The following is a 21,524-nucleotide window of genomic DNA, read 5'->3' on the forward strand; positions in this document are numbered from 1 at the left end:
AAAGCCCCTCTAGCTGCAGCTGCAGCTTCAAGTCTGATTGGTCTTTTTAAATCACCGCGAGAAAGTTTTTGAATTCGCGCCCTCTGCAAACAAGCCTTAAGTTTTGATCCGGCAGCTGGTTAGGAAGAATTAAATTTTCTAGCTTAGTCACGGGCGATAAAATTGTGGAGGGGAGGGATACAAAATAAAATAGTGGAAAAAAAAAATGGGAGTGCTGAATTGATTTTTAAAATCCATGCAAATAGTACAGTTGTTTAATAAACAAAAAGTTTTGTTTAGAAGAAACAAATAAAGAATGGATATTGATACGGCGAGTGACAATACGTCTATTGATGACAAAACCGAAGATTTTTGTGATAACCCGACAAGAGATGCCTTGACAGAAGGGCTCATGAGTTTACTGAAGCCTACTGTTGATCAGCTGGATGAACGAATCCGTGCGACGAGGTAACCAAACATTTTTTATTACTCCTAATTTTATTTTATTATTTTATGAACATTAATTTAATGATACTGAAGTTTTATTAACAAATAAATTATGACAAAAAAAAAAAAAAAAAAAAAAAAATTGACATGTAGAAATTAAAAAAAATTAAAAATCCAATTTTTTTAAAATAATTTTTTTGCGTGTCAATTTAAAAAAAAATTTTTTTTGTCATAATTTATTTGTTTGATAATTTTTTTAAATAATCAAATATCTGCTAAATTAATTTTCATTTTATTTTTTAGAATTAGTCAGATAGAATTGAAGCAGCAGATCGAGTCATTGACTGAAGAGCTGGTGAAAATCTCCGAGTACTTGCAGTGTCCCTTCGAACTGGACAGTTATGTCAAAAAGTTGGTGAACGCCAAGCAACGTGTGACTGTCGTGAGTAATATTTTGCAAACAACTCAGGAAAGGCTAAACAAAGTCCACGACGCCGTGGAAAAAGACACTGCTAAGAGAAAAGCTCTGCTAGATCACAGCCCTATTTATTCAATAGAGGTTAAAACCGAGCAGAAGGATGCTGATACTTCTGCAGTAGATCAAGAAGCTCATCAGAAAAATCAGGATCCAGATTCTAAGGATTCTCCAGGTGAAACGTCAGAGCAGTAAGAGTTAACCTCAAAACTTTCAACTCGGAACAAGTAAGATGGAAACTGCTATTACAGATTTAAATAATTTTGAGGACGTTTACGAGCCCTCTGAAGATTCATTCCTCCTGATAGATAGCTTAGAGTCCGATTTACCCGAATTAAATAAGCTAAAACCATCAATTTGTTTGGAAATTGGCAGTGGATCTGGCGTTGTGATAAATTCGTTAGCGTTAGCATGTAAAAATAAATGGCCCGGATTTTTTATAGCTGTTGATATTAACCCATCAGCTTGTAAAGCTACCAAAAATACTAGTTTTATCAATAATAATAATATTAATTATCTAGATGTAATTCAGATGGATTTAGTAACAGCCTTGAGAATGCTGGGTCAATTTGATGTTGTAATATTCAATCCTCCTTACGTACCAACGGAAACCAGTGAAATTGGTAATTCTAATTTAATAACACGCGCTTGGGCTGGTGGTAATAACGGAAGGGAAGTTATGGATCAATTATTTCCGTCTATTCCCAAGTTACTGGCACCCGGAGGATTATTTTACTGCGTCACCGTAAAAGAAAACGACATTTCTGATATTATAGAATTATTCCGAGGAATGAAAATGCAGGGTCAAGTTATTTTTGATAGGAAAATCCGAGGAGAGCATCTTCATATTTTACGATTTGTTAAATCAGCTGTTTAATTAATTAATTAATTAATTGAATTAATTAAATTAATTGTTGAGTATCTTACACATTTTATTGTACATAAAAAATAATTGTAATTTAAAACAATAGAAATTTAAATTGCTAGACTAAAATATCTATCGTGATGAGCATGAATGATTATGATAACTTTTATTTTTAAAAAATCATTTTTGTTTGATTTTTTAAAAAATGCCTTCAGGTTGATTTTATGTTCAATAAATTTTTCATTATATGTATAATGATAATTGATAATAATACAATTAATAATAATGTAATAATATTAATTAATAATAATAATAATAATAATAATAATAATAATAATAATAATGATAATGATAAAACATGTACATGTGATTATTTTGTACATCACTAGAATAAAATACCAAGTAATTAATAATAAAATAATAACTCTAGTACATCATAAAAAAATCAGGCACAATAAAAAAAGAATAAACATCTTGTAATTTTTAAAAGATGTTCAATGATGATTAAGACCTTGGGGAAGATCATAAGATTTTTCTCTGGCAATTCTTTGGGTTTTAGTGTAAAGAATTATGGTGCTCATCGTCGAGGCGACGAGTATTCCAACCATCACAGAAAAAGAACCGTAGAACCCGCTGTAGCTCATGCAAATATTTCTTGTCAAGCTAATTTCATTAATTGCCGTATTTTCCAAGTTCTCTAGAGACTGACTGGAGGCAAGACTCAAGTCATCTGGCATTATTACTCTGAAGCCTCGGCCCATACGAATTGGGTCCGACAGAGCGCCAGATGAGTTGGTTGGAGCGTATGATACATCTCTTCTTCGTCTGCCCGGTTCAATTTGCTGCAATAATTATTTATGTTTAGTTTAGTAAAAAATTAATGAAATTTATTATCATTAAAAAAAATTATTTAGAAAAGATTTTAACCTGGTTTTCATCTGGACACGCTTCGCAATTAGTCTTGCAGAGTTCAACGTTGCATTCAATGAAAAGGTCCATAACATCTGGGAATTTAAATGCTTGGAAGAAGGCATAAGCTATTATTGATGCGCCAGTATTGCCTGTTTCGCGAGTCTTTTGGAATGCGCCGAAGAGTTTTGGCTTGAGAATACAGCCACGTTCGTCGGTGAGCTGCACGATATTCAATGATGGCTCATCGCGTGCAATGCAGTCACGAACCTGAAATAAGAGCCATTATTCCAATTATACAATTACATGCTTGTGCTTATAAATACGAATATGATGGGCTTAAACTTTAACTTGATCTCAATATTTGCTATCTAGTTCTATAATTTATTCTTATGATTAATGTAGCGTAGCTTGATGATAATAATAATGATGGTGATGGATGTGGTGATTGATGTACCTGAAGATCAAAGCCTGGATCCCCTTCAACGGATACCACCAGAGTCATGGGTTCACCGATTTTAACTAAACCAGTAGCAGCCGGAGCGAAAGGCCCCTTTCCAACTTGTATATCCAGCTTCGCGGTAGCAGTATCTCCGCTGAAGGTCACGATTTCTTGATTTAACATGTCGACAGACAAGCTAACTGTTAGCGCTTTGTTGATGTTTCCTTCCCAGAGACAACGTACTCGTCGGACCGTGTCCCACACTTCTTGGATTCCTGGTTCATTTTGGAGAACCAGGACATTTTCCAGGTAAGCTTGACCTGCTTCACCCTCAAAGTCGTTTATGAATTCTGTTCCACAAGAGTCTAGGTTCACAGTGAACGAGTACTTGGTCTGTCCTGAGTTTTCCGCAACGTAGCGGCACTCTGGCATCATGTAAAATCCCTAAAAATAATTTTTAATTAAAATTTTACATATTAATAAAAAATATTAATTATTTTAAATTTACCTTTGAGTAAATTACTCCGTCGAATTGTCGGTTGAATTCAATGTCGATGGTCATCATAGTCTTGCTGCACTGAACTTGGAGCTCGTGAATGTGAGGAGGATGTTTAAGGTCATCGTCATCGCCGGGTGGAGACACATTGTTGTCGCCTGGTGAACCACCTGCAGTGTCTTTATCACCTCCACTGGGTGTAGGTGATGGTGAACCGGGAGTTGGTGAAGGTCCGGGTAAAGGACGGCCTGGAGTAGGTGAAGGGCGACCTGGGGTAGGTGAAGGACGACCTGGTGTGGGTGAAGGACGACCTGGTGTACTTCCTGGACCAGTTGGTGAGCCTCCAGGTCCAGTTGGACCTGTTGGGTATCCTGGACCTGTAGGACCAGTTCCGGGTGTTGGAAAACTAGGATAAGGTGAAGGACTTGGCGAAGGATATCCATAAGAATCTGTTGGTGTTCCAGGACTTGGTGATGGATACCCTGGGCTTGGTGATGGGTATCCTGGAGAAGGTGATGGGTAGCTTGGAGAAGGTGTAGGGAAGCCTGGCGTAGGAGACGGTGAAGACGGATATCCTGAACTAGGGTACCCACCATTGGATGAGGGATATCCGTATGTCGGGGACGGAGGCTGAAAAGTTGTAGAACTTCCTGAAAATCCAGAACTTCCAGTGAAAGGTCTTGCCGGGCTAGTTGGGAACGACGAAGGACTGTAACCCGGTGAAGAAGGCTGTCTTGTAGAAGTAGGTATGTATGTTGGTCTCGGAGTCGAGCCGTAGCTCAGTGGCGGTGGATTTGAGAACCCGCTTCCCAAACCTGGAGACGGCTGCAGTCCTGGATAACTAGTCACCTCGTTCAAGCTTGGAGATTGTGAGGGAAAAGTTGGTGACGGAGATGGAGCAGGCTGGAACGGTCTTGGTCTCTCCAGCGGGCGTTGATCATTGTACGGTGGTAAATATCCATTACCGTCTTGTCTTGCTGTTAAATTAAATATATGTTGAAATTATTACATATTAAAAAAAAAAAATTTGATAATTGTTGAAAGCTACAACAATAAAAAGTAATTATTTCTATTATGTTAATAAATTAATATGATATTACTTTCGCTTAACTGACAACGTGTTACTAATAACTTATTAAATAAATGCACTTTCAGCTGTCATGTTTAATAAGTTTATAATTATCAATTATCAATAGTCCATAAATAAAATCTTACAACTCATTACACGTTACCTATTATAACTATTATTAAAATTTATTATTCATCAGTTGCTCTTCATCAATCATACTTATTTTTTTCATAGATAAATATTCAACCTACTTTTGCGAATCCCCTGTCGATAAATTCCTTGGATCCATTCAAGAAGATTCCTCGCCATTATGTCGGTCGATGAAGAGTCCACGTCACGTGTGACTCTTATATGCTCTAAATAAAAGTAAATAATAATTATTCATAGAAGACAACTCTACTATACTATACAATACATCATAATTATTTAGTGTTGAAAGATAAAATATTATTAGCATAATAATAATTATAATAAATTTATGGTTAAACTTACTCGGTGAGAATTCTTCATTGTCGGTAGCAGCCACTAGAACGACCAGTGCAGCAGGCAAGTAGCAAAGCGCTGCCAGACACCTCATGTTCTTAGTTTCCTGAGAGAATAACTGAAGATAAATAAAATTTCAAATACAATAACAAACGAGTAAGTAAATGACACTGAAGTTTACAGACATTAGAAATTTTTTTATAACTTAATAAAAATAAAATTATTATGAAAAATATTTAATAAAAAAATTCTACTTATAAAAATTAATTTATTAAAATAATTTGACAGTTGTCAGCTGACTTTAGTATCATGTAAACAAAGGGACAGAAGAGATGAGACATTATAATCGTGGTGCGTTGTCACGAATATTACACAATATCTCTAGCTCTAAGGCAACTATCGATCATCGCGCGGATCATCTGTGAGAAAGTAGAAAGCGAACATAAACTATTATGAAATAATAATAAAAGGAGTCAAGGAGCCTTGGACGTCGAAAATTTTTCGTGGTATCACCAGTTACATACCCGAGTAAAGAGCCAAAGGTAAAATATAAATAATAAAGTAACATATCTTTTGATGCAGCTATTAAATTACACCATTAGTTTAAGTTTGCAGGTTAAATGTCACGTGTCTAAAATAATTTCTTCCATCCGACAATGGGACACTGTCAACAGTAGATGTAAATGATACTGAATCTCAGATAGATTAAGGGGAAAATAAAACAACAACCTCCATGTTGATAACTTTCACTGTCAAAGGGTATAGCTTTCGTTGCATGACCTTGATGTACTACTGACTTTATCTGGGTAAGTCAAAAAAAAAAAAAAAAATGTCTACTTAGTTTCCCTTTGCTATTATATATTATTCAATAGTTTTATTCTGAAGCTAAAGATATCTACCGAGTACGAGTTGTGTGTGGATTTACGAGAGTAAGACTCCCATGATTCGTGCGCACATGTCCTCGGTTCCCGAAGAAGCAAAGTGCCTCGGTGGCTGGTTACCGCTAGCGAAGCAATCCATATTCTAAGCACACTAAGTAGGAAGAATACGAAGAAAAAGGAAGAAGAAATGGTATGGGTTTGCGAATAAGTTAAGCTGAAGAATCGTGCGAGCTATTGCCGAGGTGAAAGGTGAAAGTCGCATCAGTTAGACTCATCTGCTCGGCACGATCTGAGGAGATGTCTGTGGTCGTGAAAATTCTACTACATTTGTGTGGAGTACACTAGAGATAAAAGTGTTGCATGATGCATATCCAACACTGGGTACATCTTCTCTGGTTACCAGGCTATCGTGGACGACATCCGAGAGAAAATAATAAAATTAGCGCAAAAACCTGACTCGAGATTTGTATTTATATTTATTTTATTTTATTTTATTTTACTTTTTTTTTTTTTTTTTATATAAATAATAAATAATGACAATAACGATAAAAATTAATTATTCATTATTTTCAGCATTGTGGATTATGGTGTTAATTATTCGCCAATTAACACGCGGAGCCTGATGAAGCAAGCTTACGTAATCTGCGAAAAAACCAGGGTATATCATCTGAGATTTAATAATCGTATCATTGTACACCGTGGGCGTAATACTAAGCAATATAATTATCGTGCGAATTCGTGATATTTTTTTTTAGTTTGTAGCCACGGGAACGCTCAACTACATCTACCTTGCTTTGTCTTGAGCGCTACTGTTTGTGGCTATTCAAGCTTGGTTAACATTATCTCCAGTGTGGTAAGCTAAACTCAAGACTTTTATTTGTTTGAATGTTTTAAACTCGCCTCTAATCTAGGGGAGTGTGTTTACCGCAAGAGTATGCTTACAATTATGTATTATGTACACATCATAACCGAGAAAAAGAAGAAGAAGAAGAAGAAGAAGAAGAAGAAGAAGAAGATGATGATGATGATGATGATGATAGAATAGACAAAGAAAAAAAAAAACCAGAGGAGTCAAACTTTAGCTTAAACGTGTAATCATTTTCACGTCTCAGTACTTTGGTTAATAAACGCTTTCATAATGTCACCGCGGTCAGGATGAAACGACCTGGGTTACTTTTTTACGACTCATTTACTTTATTATAATTATTTAATTAAATTTTTATTATTTTTAAATTTGTTTATTTATATTTTTTTTAAGATTATGAAACACTTCCTGTGTGTTATGAATAATTAGTGTCATTAGACCGGAAGCGTGTTAATTGTTTGAGCAAGGTGTTTAAACAGCGAAGAGGAGCAAAGAAAAAAAAATGAGTTAAGACTAAGACGGATGATGTTAAAATAAAATAGGAGATTAATGACTGACCTCGACGGTTATTTCTATTTCAACAAGTGAAAACAAAAAACACCATCGTTTACTCTAGACAGAATGACTGCGGTTTCATCGGCGTGACGGCGTTATCACTAAATCGTTTTGTCATATACTTTAAAACTCTTTTCTTCATCTACAATGCCAATCTCAATCTCAGTTGGCTGGGTACCCTGGCATTAAAGCTGCGGTGTACAAGTATTTAACAACCCTCGTGGATTATATTTTATTTGCTAAAATATAATAAATTTATAAATTTATGCCACGGCCATAACTCTGGCGTCTAAATAGCATAAAGACAGTATTAAATTTCTTATGATTTTAGTTTTAGTTAAACTCGTCTAAAGTTTATCACCGTTATTATAATATTACGTAGTCATATGAATTATCTTGCAACCGAGTTTGCTAAATTATTACTTATAATATTAACGCAACTTGTTGCTTTTTGTTTGGCTAATCATACGAGAAATTGAGTCGTTGAGTTATGGTTTATGGTGATGAAAAGTACGTCATTAACTGAAAGTGACTGAGCTCAGGATACGGTCAGACATACGTCCAAAGAAATTATTAAATAAAATTTTATATCTTCACCATATATATGCTGATAATTTATGCTAATATATTATAATAATTTATAATAAATAGTAACATTGTATTTTCTTTTTCAGGAAAAACTTTCAGATGAGCGTCCTATTGACCGTTGAGATAAAATCGATACATTGTATATTTATATATAAGTATATTGTATATTCAATCGGTGTATACGGGTGAGATTTGTGAGATGCGACAAGTAATGAGAATCGGCGAAAGTCTCGTACATTACATGCGATTATAGATATCTTACAAGTTACAAGTTTAAATGTATATTTAAAATGATTGAACATCATCATCTTATTGAATGGCCTCCTCTTAGCTGTCATTATCATTGTTGGCCTTTCGATCTTTTAAAATTTGTCAATCGGATTAGCAAACACAACTAATTACTCTTTAATTCACTATTACAAATACGGTTTTGTTAAATTTTATTCAATTATTACTTAAGATTAACCTTTTACTGAAGATAAATTCACAATCACAACAATAAAAATAAAGAAAAAGAAAATCAAGAAGAAATTATTTTTTATTTAAAGACAATTCGAACAACATGTCAAAAGTTATTTTCGTTACTCTCACAACAAGAACGATTTAATCGTGAGAATAACACGGTTATATTCTTCTTCTTCTTCTTTTTTGTTAATATTGTTGTTGTTGTTGTTGTTGTTGACTATGTTACTGCGGTAATTGTTACGACATTAGTTAGTTGTTTGTTAAATAAAAAATTGATTTTTCATGAGAATCACTTGGTTTATGTTACATGTTAATATTTTTTATCTGTTACAGAACTATCTTCTTTAATTTTAATTACCAAAATAATGAATGTAATTTGTTTTATAACAAGTTATTGAAGCTTATAGTATTAAAATATTGAGAAATATAACTTACGTTGCGATGAATAACGATCCAATAATGATCCAAGTATTTGATCCAGGGTAATGATGCACGAGTTAAGTATTTAGATTGTGGTAATTATAATTAATAACAATAATAGTGGTAATAAAATATTAAAAATATTAAAAATAATAAAATAATAAATTAAGAGTGGCGTTATTGCGAGAAAGGTGAGAGTGAATAGCTGAGAGCATCTTCATCGGAGCTTTATATAGGAATTCTATCCCCTTACTTCTAGGCTGGTAGAAAGAGGAGGCCCACCTCCTCCACCGACACCATCACCAGCTCCGGGGTACCGTCCAGATCCTCCGAGACCGTACCGCAGGATCATGAAGATTTAATAACACACCTGGACCCATTACTCCGGCATGTGTTATCTATTATCTATCAACCGTCGACGTGTATGACACTGTTTCGCAATTTACATCCAGCCTGCCAATAAACCGGCTGACTGTCAATTAGACTCGGAATCAGGTACTTATTTGGAAGATTAAGGCACGAGTGCCGTTAAATTAAACAAAGATTTCAATGTTATTTATTTTTTTCCAGAATTTACAATTCCAGAATGTCCTTCAATTAAAGTTAAACCTCAGAGAGCAGCAAAAAAATTAAATTAACTTGAAACAAGATTGAGATTTTGATGGTATTATTTTTTATTAAAATTCAACTATTTAATTCGCGTTATTCAAAGTCTTTTGTGTAAGTTTATTGTACGTCAAGTAAAGCCAGAGGTTGAGAGAAATTTATATATATATATATATATATATATATATATATATATATATATATATATATATATATATATATATTTATTTATTATTCTTAAGTAGCCTTGCATTTAAATCTACATTATTTTGTAATATATTTCTTCTGAGATTTTATTTAAAATAACTTATCGGTTCAACCGTATCTTGGTAAGTGTAATTTTAATTGTAATTGTAATTTTTATTTAAATTTAAAATAACCTTATTAATTCCAAGCGATTGTGATACTATATACTTGAATGATCCTAGCTAGGATTTTAAATATTACTAAGGCACTTGTGTGACTCATCGCGTAAGAGCAGTTGAGCTGAAAAATGTTTTAATTAAAATTTTTAAAAAAGTGTTGGGCTGTGCAATAATTATTTAAGCCGATCAGCAAGCCTTGAGCAATATTGCTCTCTTATTCAAAATACTACTCATCTTATTTCTTCTTTCTTTTGTCATTACTTATTTTCACTGGTGCCCTGCTTTCTAAAAATTGTTTTTGTTAGGCCAAAAATATTATATATGGACGTGTATAAATTTTTAAACGCCCAGCTAATTCAATTTTTATTTTTTTATTATTTTTTTTAGTAATTATTGTATTTAAAGTAATGGCTCGATTTTTTTTTACTTAATATTGCTGTGAGTTTTATTGTTTTTTAGACTTTATTGGCGTATTAAATCACCGATAGCTCGCAGATGGCACGTACCGTTTGAAAGCCTGGTTAAATTACGTCATATTATATTTAAGAGTATTAAAAATGAATGTTTGAAACCCCCTCCGGCTTAATGAGAATCTTTATAAATTTATTGCATGTAGAGAAAGGTAAAATAATTTAATTATTTTTTTCTTGTTATATTTTTTAGATTTGATTTTAAAATTTAATATTTATTTATTTTTTAATTAACTATAAAATTAAAATTTTATCAAAAAATTTTTTTTTAAGTTTCAAAAATAAAATTACATTTTTTTTTTTTTTTTTTTTTTTTTTTTTTTTTTTTTCAAGTGATTAATTAATAATTAAATAAAAATCAACAGTAAAGTGACACAAAATAAATTTATCTAGCTTTAACGATTGAGTTGATTTATGTACATTTATTTGTCAGGTAAAAAAGAAGTTACTTTCACTGTATTTATGGCAGATGATCAAGATAGATCTAATTAACACACCAATTCAAATATAGTGTGTCTTTTAACATGGATCTTCAAAGGTGATATATAAATCTCTTTACTATACTTCTCTGGGGAAGTGGAGAAACGATTCACCACGCATAATACCACATGTGTACATAATATATTATAATGATGAGGATAATAATAATAGTAGTAGCAGTACAAGTAATAAAAGTTAGACTACAGAACAGTAGTCTTTAAGGTATTGCGCAATCATCTATGAGTGTAAACATGTTGTAAGTACAGTATAAAAAATAAAAAAATAAATAACAATAGTTAGTTAAGTATATATAATTCTTAAACGTTCTAACGCTATAATGTTTATACTCTCATTAAGAAGCGATAAATAAATAAATGAATAAATTAATCCAAAAATTAATATCATTTGATAGATGATGAATTTGATAGATATTTGTTTTGCAATTGCTACTTAACATTTAAAAATAATTTAAGATTTAAAAGTGTCAAGTCAAGAAGAAATAATAAAGAAAGTGGTGATCTGAGGATAAGTCAAAGTCAATACAATTTCCAGAAGACTACTCTCGATTATTTTTATGCAGATCGCTTGTTAGAACGAGTCTCTCTTGTTTAAATAAAACAACAAATCTCCGAACAGTCTTGTAATGTCATGTATTCATTCTAAATGAATAAAATCAATTCATGTTTGCATCTGCTACTTCTATATCAATTATTTGCTTAAAGATTCGCCGGTGTATGTTAAATTGCATATAGAAATCTTAAGATTATTATTATCATCATCTAAATATACTCAATATTTACTATTAAATATATACAAATGTTAGTTATAACACTAAAGTCACTTGATAATTTTTTTAATTTAATTAAAAATCAAATTTTTATCCAAAAAATTATTTTAAAAAAATTTCATTTTTAATTTTTTTAAATTTCTGCATCTCAATTCTTTAAAAACATTTTTTTTTACCATAATTTATTTGTTACAAAAATTATTTAATTTATCAAATATTAATTTTCATGTGTTAGTTTAGTAACAAATGTTTATACTGAGAAATGAAGAAGTAAAAAAAATTTATTCACATTGAATTGCACTTCTGAAAAGTATGATGACATTTATGTAATATTAATTTATTTTTAATCGATGATTCAATATTTATTTACATATTTATTGTGGTTATGAAATATTTTTTTAATATTATAAAAATTACGTTTTTTTTTAATCACTTTTTATTATTGAGAAAATTATTTAAATACCAGTTTACAATGAGCGTTTAAAATTTAATAGTCAAATTTTAAGTAATTACCATAATTAAATACTTTATTAAAAAAAAAAAACCTCTTTTCACTGGTTCTGAAATATTTAATTATTTTACGAATAATCACGATAATTAATATAATAAATTTTATTTATTAATATTATTACCGAAGTTATTTTTGTTAATAAATTTTATTGTAAGATAAAATAAAATAATTTGCTGAACAATCTGTCAGCTATCATTCAAGTTTGTTCGAAAAGTATTACAACAATAAAAATTTTTTACTAATATTAATCATAAAATAAAACTTAAATTAAATTTTTTCTCAGAATATAGCATAAAAAAAAAAAAAAAAATCCCTTTGAATTTTCAACAAAAAAAAAAAAAAAAAAAAAAAAAAAAAAAAGATAAATTTCACCCTCTTGTTATAAAAAAAAATTCCTTTAAATTTAGAATTAAATTAATCCGTAAAAAATCATCAAGAATACCTTGATAATCCAGCATGAAATCTTACAAAAAAAACTTGTCACTGAAACTAATGACAGCTATTGAAACCTTTGAACCTAAAATCTTCTTTATCACAATCCTCTGCTCGGCAGCTCTTCAATCACCAGCATTAACAGGTAGCCTTTTGTACCTGTAGATGATACCAGCAGCAAAGAGATGGCGTCAGGTACCTGAACATCAAAGTCACCTTTCAGTTTTCTGTTGCATTGTAAATTTTTTTTAATAATTTTTATCAAAAAATTAATTTATAAAAAAAAAGTCAGCTGATAATTTTTAAATTTTATTTAATAAACAAATTTTTTCTAATAATTTATTTTTAAAAAATTGCTTCTGTAATTTTTTAAAATTTCCAGCTGTTAAAATTTTGTCAGCTGTTTATTTTAAAAATTTTTTTAACATATTAATTACAATAAAAAAATGCTTCTAAAAATTTTCACTTGTAATTTTTCTTAATTTTTACATGTCAAACTTTTTTTAATTAAATTGCTAACCTCATTGTTATAAAATTCTAAAATAATTTTTAACGTCTGCCAACTTCAGTTTCATAAATATTCTTCTAAATTAATTTTCATGTCATTCATCATCTTCATGATCACAGATACTTACAATCCTAGACAATCCTAGACTCAAACGACTGTACAAAAATGTCAGAAATGTACAGTACTGAGGAATGCATTGCCGACAGAATGGGAACCAGCACTCACACAAAATAACACGACTCAACTGGTGTGCAGGTTAGATCCAGCAACAGGTACATACTTACACACAACACAAAATATAAACACAGAACAAATACACTTGTATAGTATGATATCAGTGCTGGTGCGTATCACATTGTACTAGCTGAATCGTGGATGTTATGGTCAGTCCCCCCTCCGTGTGACTGAGATCCAGCCCGATAGAAGTACGAGCGGTGCCGATGAGCGAGGCCGAGCAGCCGAGCGGAGCGGTGGAAGGAATCAGCCTTCGAGTGCCTTCGAATCACCCAGACCGAGTCCACGCTCTCAGGTGTACGTACTAAATAATTAAATAACGCAGTTTATCAAGTATTTATCTACTTGTCGTGTTTTATTTTTGAAGATTTTGATTTTTATTAACGATAAAAATTAATTACAGACTCACGTCGTTAATTTATTTGCAATTAACTCCTGGAATTAGTGTGTGAAATCGGTAGATTGTCATCATGATAACGAATGACGGAAATGTGACGTGATCATCAAAGAAATTTTTTACTGTTCCGACGAATCGTTTGTATTTGATAATACTCATCTGTAAACGCTTTTTAGTAGTTTAGTTTTGTTGTAAAAGTGTTATTGTACTTATTTAGACGTATTAATTTGACAGCTGATGAAAAAAATAAATATGAGCAAGTATTTGTATAAAGCAACTGGATTAACCATGTGGTTCTTCGTGTTAGTCATTGCAGCTTTTTACCAGGTAACGTAAATATTTTAATAGAATAATTTTTTAAAAATAGAAATAATAATAATCATGAAGATTATTCATAGTTTGATGTCATGTATTCCTTAATTTATTATATATATATATATATATATAAAAAAACCAGTTTGCTAAGTCTGTTTTTTATTCGTTTTCGTTCGCTGAAAGTAAGACTGTATTTAGTATTGAAATAAAAAGTTTTATGGAAATTTATTTAAATATTTTTTTAACCAACAAATTTGCTCTAAAAAATTATAAATGTAATTTTTTGGTTTAAAAAAAAAAAAAAATTAAATGGTGTAACTGCTAACTTTAATGTCATAAAAGTTTTTTATTGTAGATTTTGTTTTTTTTTGAAGAAGAAAAAATTAGTGGGAATATTTAAATATTTAAAAAAGATTATGAAGAAGAAGAAGAAGAAGAAGAAGAAGAAGAAGAAATGGTAGATGGAGTATGAAGAATAAGGCTTAAATACGATGAAATCGATAACAATTGGATGCAAGGTCTACTCGTGCACGTGGTGCACCGACACAAATCATCGTCTTCGTGATCTAGAAGTGAGCAACCAACACTCACGATTCAAGGAAATGAATTCGCGTTTGTTATTCTTAAATAAGGTGGTGTTAGCCTTGGAAAAAACGGCATTGGATTATTCACCTACGTCTGGAGCCCACGATTTAACATGATTCTAATTTTTATTACCATAATAATTCTAACGAACGTCTGCATACAGATTTTTATTTTTGAGCGTTAAATATTCACTGTAATATATATGACTTGATGAGATGATATTTGTATCGTGTGGGCATATCTGAAGGTATCGCGATGCAGTTTGCCTTGAAACCATGGGTGTAATCTCTTTGCTGGTAAGAAGTTAAGAAAAGTTGCTGGGAATAATGGTAACCACCTGCATGTGTGTAGAAGAACAACAAAAAAATAAGTAGAAGTGGAAATTTATTCAAAGAAATATTTGGAACGCGGGAGATTCGTGACATGGGTACGCCTTTTAACGGCCTTTATAATAACTCTGTCATCAACTCTATTATCATTATTATTTTAAACATATTATTTAATAACTGTCTAAAATATATAATTATTGACATCAATTCATCATCAAGCTAATTTAGATTTTTTTTTTTTTATAGGATGATTTAACATTTATTGAATTGACAAAATTAAGTTGACAATAATTAAAAATTATAAAAATAATTTTTTAACGTTATGAAAGACTCGTTAAAATTAAATATATAATTAAAGCTAACAACAAAATTGTATAGAAAATAACCATAATAAAAATGTTGGTAAGTATTATTATTTATGAATAGGACAATTATAAAATAATTACACAAGAACTGTAATGAACTAATAGAATAATGACAAAAGTAACAGGATAAAAAGGTTGATGACCATAAAATAGTAAAAATTCGTGATAATTTATCTATTATTTGTCTTTTTATTAAATATATAAAATAGAAAATGAGAATAAAGGATGTAGGAGCAGAGAGGTATCCATTGCAGTCGACAAATCGGACGTTGGATAGGCTAGATTTACGATCAAAGGAGGAGAGAAAAGGGAGGAATGCAATATTGCACGAGGCAGTGCTTGAGAATGGAGACTGGAGACCCTGGAGAATACGTATGGAAGTCGTAAATGTCTTGGTACCAGTACCCTCTGGACAGAGCCCAACGTTTAATATCCTGTACCCAGTATTCAGTACCCAGTACTTGGTACCAGGTCTGTTCAAGACCTCTGGGCTTTGGTCTCTGGTCTCTGGTCTCTCTAGATAGAAGAAACTAAACTCTGGTGTGTTGAAAGTCTTTTACGAGGGCTTAAATCAAACAAATAGTCTGCGCCGACAGATAATGCCAGAATTCGACCGGCGAAGGATTTAAAGACATTTGGTGCGGCCTTTTATGGTCAGAAGCCCAATAGTCTTTGGTTTCTCGTCTGCTGGGATGCCCAAAACCAGTTTTGCTCTCTCAATAATTTTACCAAAGATACTTTCGCTGTTTTGCATCCCGCTCGACATCTCTTGGACAAAGTGCAATGACTCTCGAATTTTTTACTACTTTGCTAAAAATTAATCATCAAGGGTAAAGCTCCGAGTAAATAAAAGAACAACACCCGAGTCTCAATGCTGATGATAAATAAATAAATAAATAAATAAATAAAAAAATCCAGTAAGTTATCTAAAGCTAAAAATATCCTCAAGTTATTTATTGTTTATAGACACTGGTATTCAAGGCAAACCTGTAGTTATGGCACATTTAAATATTTTTAATTCTTTATAATTCTCAGCTTTACAAACATCTCCCCAGGTGTGCTGTGTGCTTAAATTATCAAGACCCGTCGAGCAGAGAACAGACTGGCTCTTTAACGCTACAAGAGTATCAATATCGCTCTGAGACAACAATCTTTAATCTTCTTCCATATCTTCAAGAGCATCCAGCGGAGTATTATCCTCGAAAACTTTTAACTTCAAGAGATGGAAGATGTTCATCTGGAAGATCCCGTCGGGCATTAGTTATTCAATGTAATTCACTTTCACCTGATAACGTGCACGCGCGATCAGTGTCAACTGGAAAAAAAAAAAAAAAAAAAAAAATAATGTTTTATATTTATAAAAAAAAAACCATGGAGATATTAATCAAACAGAGAAAATATCCATGTCGAGATCGAGAGGGAACTGCGTTCTACTTTCTGATACTCTCACCTTTTTTTTTGCGCACACCAGAAAATCATTACCGTATCAGCGTGCTTGTAACAATGTCTATTATTTTTATTTGTTTAGATTTAATAGACCAATAGAAAAATTCAGCCTACGCGCTGGTATCATTGCTCATGCAATCAAAATATCTGGGACTTGCGTAATTTATTTTGCCGAGAGAAAGTTAAACATTTGTCGCTTTGTATTTAAATACCTACCTCTGTTTTTAAAAAAATAATAATCAATGTCTTTAAATACAATTAAAATTAAATTAATAAGAGGAGAAAGTTTGAGACTATTGACAATTGCATAAACTTTTTCATCATCAGTAGCAGCAGTAGCAACAATAACAGCAGTTTTCCTTGGAAGAATCTAATGTAGGGCATCAATTAGCTGGAATTTATGTATCCAAAGTTGCAAGATAAAAATAAAAGTTGATGACACGCCCAGAGAATTAATATATTATCAGAAGTGGGCTGTTTGGAGCGACTAGATTGTTGGTTGTTATTAATCCTGAAGTGTGGTATCGGCGAAACTGAAAGTTTGCGTGGGTTGACAGACGTAGGATTGGATTGTCGGGTCTAGAACGAACGAGAATGACTAAGGACTACTATACGGGAATAATGTATAATGTAATGTTAATGTGTAAGAACCCGTGAACCGGTCTAGGTCCGTGCCCACAGTCCAGTTGGCATGAAAAGAAGGTAACGGTCAGCAGCCGAGTTGGCAAACCAGTCTAGACGATTAGCGAATCTATTACATGACATGCCCAATCAGCTATAATCCAACTATAAAGTTTTGCTGAAACAATGACTCAGACTCTTGCTGGAGAAACGATAACCGGATTAATAAAATTAATAAAATTAATAAAATTAATAAAATTTATTTAAACGTCACGGGCCAAGAATTCTATTATCACTCTTCTATTATTCCTTTTGATTTTATTATCCAGCTAGGCTGGATGATGGAAATTTACAAATAATCCGGAAGCTAGGCCACTGAATTAATATCATGCTTCTATAGTTTGTACCTTGTTTGTATTTAACATTAAAAACATTGTTTTATTAATTTTCGTATGTTACAGGTCACCGGTCAGTTACTCGATACTGAGTTCCAGCCAACAGTCACTGCGACCTGCAAAGATGGATACATGACAATAAGATTAAATCTTAATGACAGTTTCGTTGGAGCTCTTCATGCGCGTGACTACAGGACTTCTCAGTGCATGGTCGCTGGTAATGGCACTAAACAAGCGACTCTTGGAATTAATCTTCTTGCTGTTCATGGAGCACCTGACTATTGTGGTGTTATTATCAATAATGTATGTATATATTTATTATTATTATTATTATTATTATTATTATTATTATTATTAAAATTATGATAATTATTGGATTAAAATTTTATCTAAGAATTTTATCAATAATATTGATTAAAAATGCAAATTAATAAAAAATTGATGTACATCTCAAGCGCAAAGCAATAAAAATGCATATTATAATTTTTATAAATTAATCTACTATAGAGTACCGAAGAAAGATCATTACCAATAGCCGTGAGAATTCACAAGACACTGGAATTAGCGGATGACAAATTTTATGTGATAACTTGCGGTAAAGCCGGATTTAAAAACGCCAAGTAAATATAAAAGCGCATTTAAATTTAAATCCTCAGATAAATAGATATAATATTTATATTTATGTATTATATAATAACAGAAATGAAACATCTTTGGTGTCACTGCGTCTTCTGGATTCCGGTCGTCGCGTGCAAGAGGCAATCTACGGTCACAACTACACGCTGCGTGCAGAAATATCGCGACCTGATGGTTCGTAGTGTACCATGTCTAGATATATATATATATATATATATATATATATATATATATATATATATAGTTTTTATTATTATTATTATTATTATTATTATTATTATTATTATTATTATTATGGTCCGAGCGGGTGATCGTTCCACAGGAGCGAGCCCAGAGCATCCGGATATTATATGGTTAGATTGTGTGTATCAAGGCTCTCTCACGAGCGTGAACGCTATGAAAGATTGGATAGACTGAACTCGCCTGGAAATAAATTAGAGTTATACCCGGCGATGAATAATCAATTGCTTTTGAATTATTTCAGGAATGTACGGAATCAGAGTAAAGTCTTGCTTCGCATTCAACAAGCGAAACAGCAGCGTTCAGCTGATAGACGAATCCGGCTGTCCGGTCAAGAACCATATCATCACTAAATTTATCTACGACACAAACACGGGAATCGCTGACGCAACTCTCTACTCGATGTTTAGATTCCCTGAGAGTCCTCAGGTTAATTTTCAGTGTGACATTGCTGTCTGTCGGGGTAAATATATTTATATTAGTTAAATTAAATTCAATTAAAAGTATTTTTAAGGTAGATAATAAAATTAATAATTGTTTATATTTAAAAAAAACAGGAAGCTGTGGAATTTCAGTGTGTGAAGGTGAAGATGACTTGGGATTGAAAGGTCCACCTGGTAATCGTCAAAGTGTATTAGGAGAAGAGGGAATTTTATTGGCTGGCACAAGTGTATTTGTCCTTAACCCCGGAGAGACACCTGGTAAATTTAAAAAATAAATTGTCATTGGTTTTAAATTATATGATACGCATTAAATAAAATAAAATTAACAATTCACTAAAATCGTTATCGAGGAACAATAGATTTATGTCAGAAGAATACATATATATTGTAATAAGTAACACGCAAAACGGATCGGCGTGTTGCTTGAATAATAAGACACGTTCCTCTTTGACCTCGGCTCTTGCTGGCGTTGAGTACAAGAAAAGAGAAGAATAATAAAATTAAAAAGACGAAAAAGAAGAAATAATAATAAGAAAGGAAAAAAGAAAGGAAAAAAAAAAAAAAATGTAAATAAATAATGATGAGCCAACAATCGCGTTTATTATTCCATTTAAAGTGTTGGATGATCCTTTCGCTAACCGGTCAGGGCGTGGTCTCACCAGTTCTTTGAGGACTTCTTCTCAAGCTCCTTTCTCTCTTTCTTCCTTATTTTTATTTATTTATTTTTTTTTTTTTTTTTCCAACATTTATATTTTATATTTATATATTTATAAGGCTTAGAGTCTCACGCAATCAAGAAACCACGAGGCTTAAGCCGCACGACAATTTCGAGTCATATAAATATTTTATAAAAATAATAAAATCTAAATAATGTAATTGTTTTTAGTGGTACAGACGCTGTACGATGACGGAGCGGTGCATCCACAATGGCTGCTGTGGTTAGCCGTCGCATTTGGTATTCTCTTCCTCATAATGCTTATCATCAACATACTCCTGTGCTCGGCTATGACATGCAGCTGCGCGAGAACGGAAATAATTGAAAAGGAGCCGTCGATTATCGAGGATTACGATCCCTATCGCAGTTGGCCGGGGTCTCAATATGGCTCCAGGTTGGAAATTTTACAACACTACACTAGATATATCTAAACAAATACTGTCAATAGTTTTTATATTTATAATTATTGTCATGCAACCGGGCTTTTGCTATTCCCAGTTGAATAACTAATAATAACACAAAGTAGCTGGCTGGCTGGCTGGCTAGCTAACAAGGAAATAGTTAGTACAATGTTGCTACTATCCAACAAGGTGGGTTAATTAATTGTTACTGATCGTAAGATCAAGTTTAAAGCACCCATTGGCAGGGATAACGACCACTTGTACAAGATTCTGAATTAAAACCAATGCCGATGTAGATGTATAATTCATAGCTGGACACACGAGGAAACTTTATCCTGCTCCATCAGTTATTTTGTGGTGGTATCAAGGGCACTTGCTATGCTCAATGCTGCTAAGTAAAGAGTTAAGAGTTTAGTTTAGAGAAAAACGCCAAGAGTTAAGAAAAGTAGATACATACCATAACGGTTCAGTGGTCTTGCTGAATTATACCAGTCACGTGGCGCAATGCCAATGCACTAAACAACTTTTATTTATTGTAGGATAATAGTTTTGCACTAGTTTTATTGGAAATTCAAATATTTTCTCTTAAATTTTAAATATATTAATTTTTATTGTGTTATATATTTATTTTAATTTCTGGAAGGGAAATTTTTTTTTAATTTTTATTAAAATTTTATAAAATTTATTTGTTGATATAAAGTGTGAGAGCAATGACTAACCAGGAGATCTGATAGTTAATCCTTGTTGCAGATACTCGCTGAACGGTAAACCGGGCGGTTATCCATCCGGAGGATCAACTATGAACTCAACAAGATCGATATCAACAAACAGTGATCACTATGCGATCGTCCAGTCCCGCCCTGGCAGCAGGTACTCGGGCCCTGGACACAAGCACCACCATCATCATCATCATCACAGAGGACCGCCGTCTAATATTGGATCCCACTATTCAGCCAAGTGATTTATATCGAGAGACTACACTCTATATATATATATTATTATAAATTATAATTTATATCAAACTCGCTCCATTGAGATCAGACGATCCCCAGCAAATCCGAGATCTGATGACTATGATCGTCAAGATGATAAATCTCTAACTGTTATTACATTGATAACGATAACAATTAACGCGTGACTATAATAATAACGATAGTGCATGTATTACCTTTTTATTTTTAATTTTTAATTTTTATTTAAGGACACTATTAATTGTAAGTTGTTTAATAGAATATTGTACATAAAACTTTTTAATCAGTAAATTAGTTTTTTTTTTTTTTTTTTTTTTTTTTTTTTTTTTTTTT

The 21,524-nt window shown here is 32.1% G+C and overlaps 3 protein-coding genes across 6 annotated transcripts; 2 read left to right on the top strand and 1 right to left on the bottom strand.

The window, feature by feature from the left end:
* Nucleotides 1-176: 176 nt before the first annotated feature.
* LOC141528872 (uncharacterized) lies at nucleotides 177-1,971 on the top strand. The gene is given in 3 exon segments (XM_074245153.1): nucleotides 177-447; nucleotides 730-1,099; nucleotides 1,101-1,971. Coding segments are annotated over 3 exon segments (1,200 nt in total). The 5' UTR covers nucleotides 177-295; the 3' UTR covers nucleotides 1,779-1,971.
* A 154-nt stretch (nucleotides 1,972-2,125) lies between these two features.
* LOC141528857 (uncharacterized) lies at nucleotides 2,126-13,468 on the bottom strand. Of its 4 annotated transcripts, none has more exons than XM_074245129.1 (8): nucleotides 13,226-13,468; nucleotides 12,601-12,789; nucleotides 5,175-5,271; nucleotides 4,934-5,038; nucleotides 3,626-4,590; nucleotides 3,133-3,561; nucleotides 2,694-2,945; nucleotides 2,126-2,608 (listed from the first exon to the last, which is right to left on the bottom strand). In XM_074245129.1, exons 3-8 carry the CDS (start codon nucleotides 5,257-5,259, stop codon nucleotides 2,261-2,263), a joined length of 2,184 nt encoding a protein of 727 aa, XP_074101230.1. In that variant the 5' UTR covers nucleotides 5,260-5,271; nucleotides 12,601-12,789; nucleotides 13,226-13,468; the 3' UTR covers nucleotides 2,126-2,260. The 4 variants fall into 4 exon arrangements, with proteins under 4 accessions (XP_074101230.1, XP_074101229.1, XP_074101231.1 ...); XM_074245128.1 differs by having other exon boundaries at nucleotides 5,175-5,283; XM_074245130.1 differs by lacking the exon at nucleotides 13,226-13,468 and adding an exon at nucleotides 13,111-13,225 and having other exon boundaries at nucleotides 5,175-5,283.
* A 169-nt stretch (nucleotides 13,469-13,637) lies between these two features.
* On the top strand, nucleotides 13,638-21,501 carry LOC141528861 (uncharacterized). Its single transcript, XM_074245136.1, has 8 exons — nucleotides 13,638-14,056; nucleotides 17,852-18,088; nucleotides 18,293-18,405; nucleotides 18,486-18,595; nucleotides 18,906-19,124; nucleotides 19,219-19,362; nucleotides 19,991-20,213; nucleotides 20,971-21,501. Exons 1-8 carry the CDS (start codon nucleotides 13,967-13,969, stop codon nucleotides 21,179-21,181), a joined length of 1,347 nt encoding a protein of 448 aa, XP_074101237.1. The 5' UTR covers nucleotides 13,638-13,966; the 3' UTR covers nucleotides 21,182-21,501.
* The last annotated feature ends 23 nt before the right edge of the window (nucleotides 21,502-21,524 follow it).

The sequence above is a fragment of the Cotesia typhae genome, unplaced genomic scaffold, assembly GCF_013202065.1.
Source record: "Cotesia typhae breed Kobodo isofemale line unplaced genomic scaffold, CoteBio_Ctyphae contig_44, whole genome shotgun sequence".
Lineage (NCBI taxonomy): Eukaryota > Metazoa > Arthropoda > Insecta > Hymenoptera > Braconidae > Cotesia > Cotesia typhae.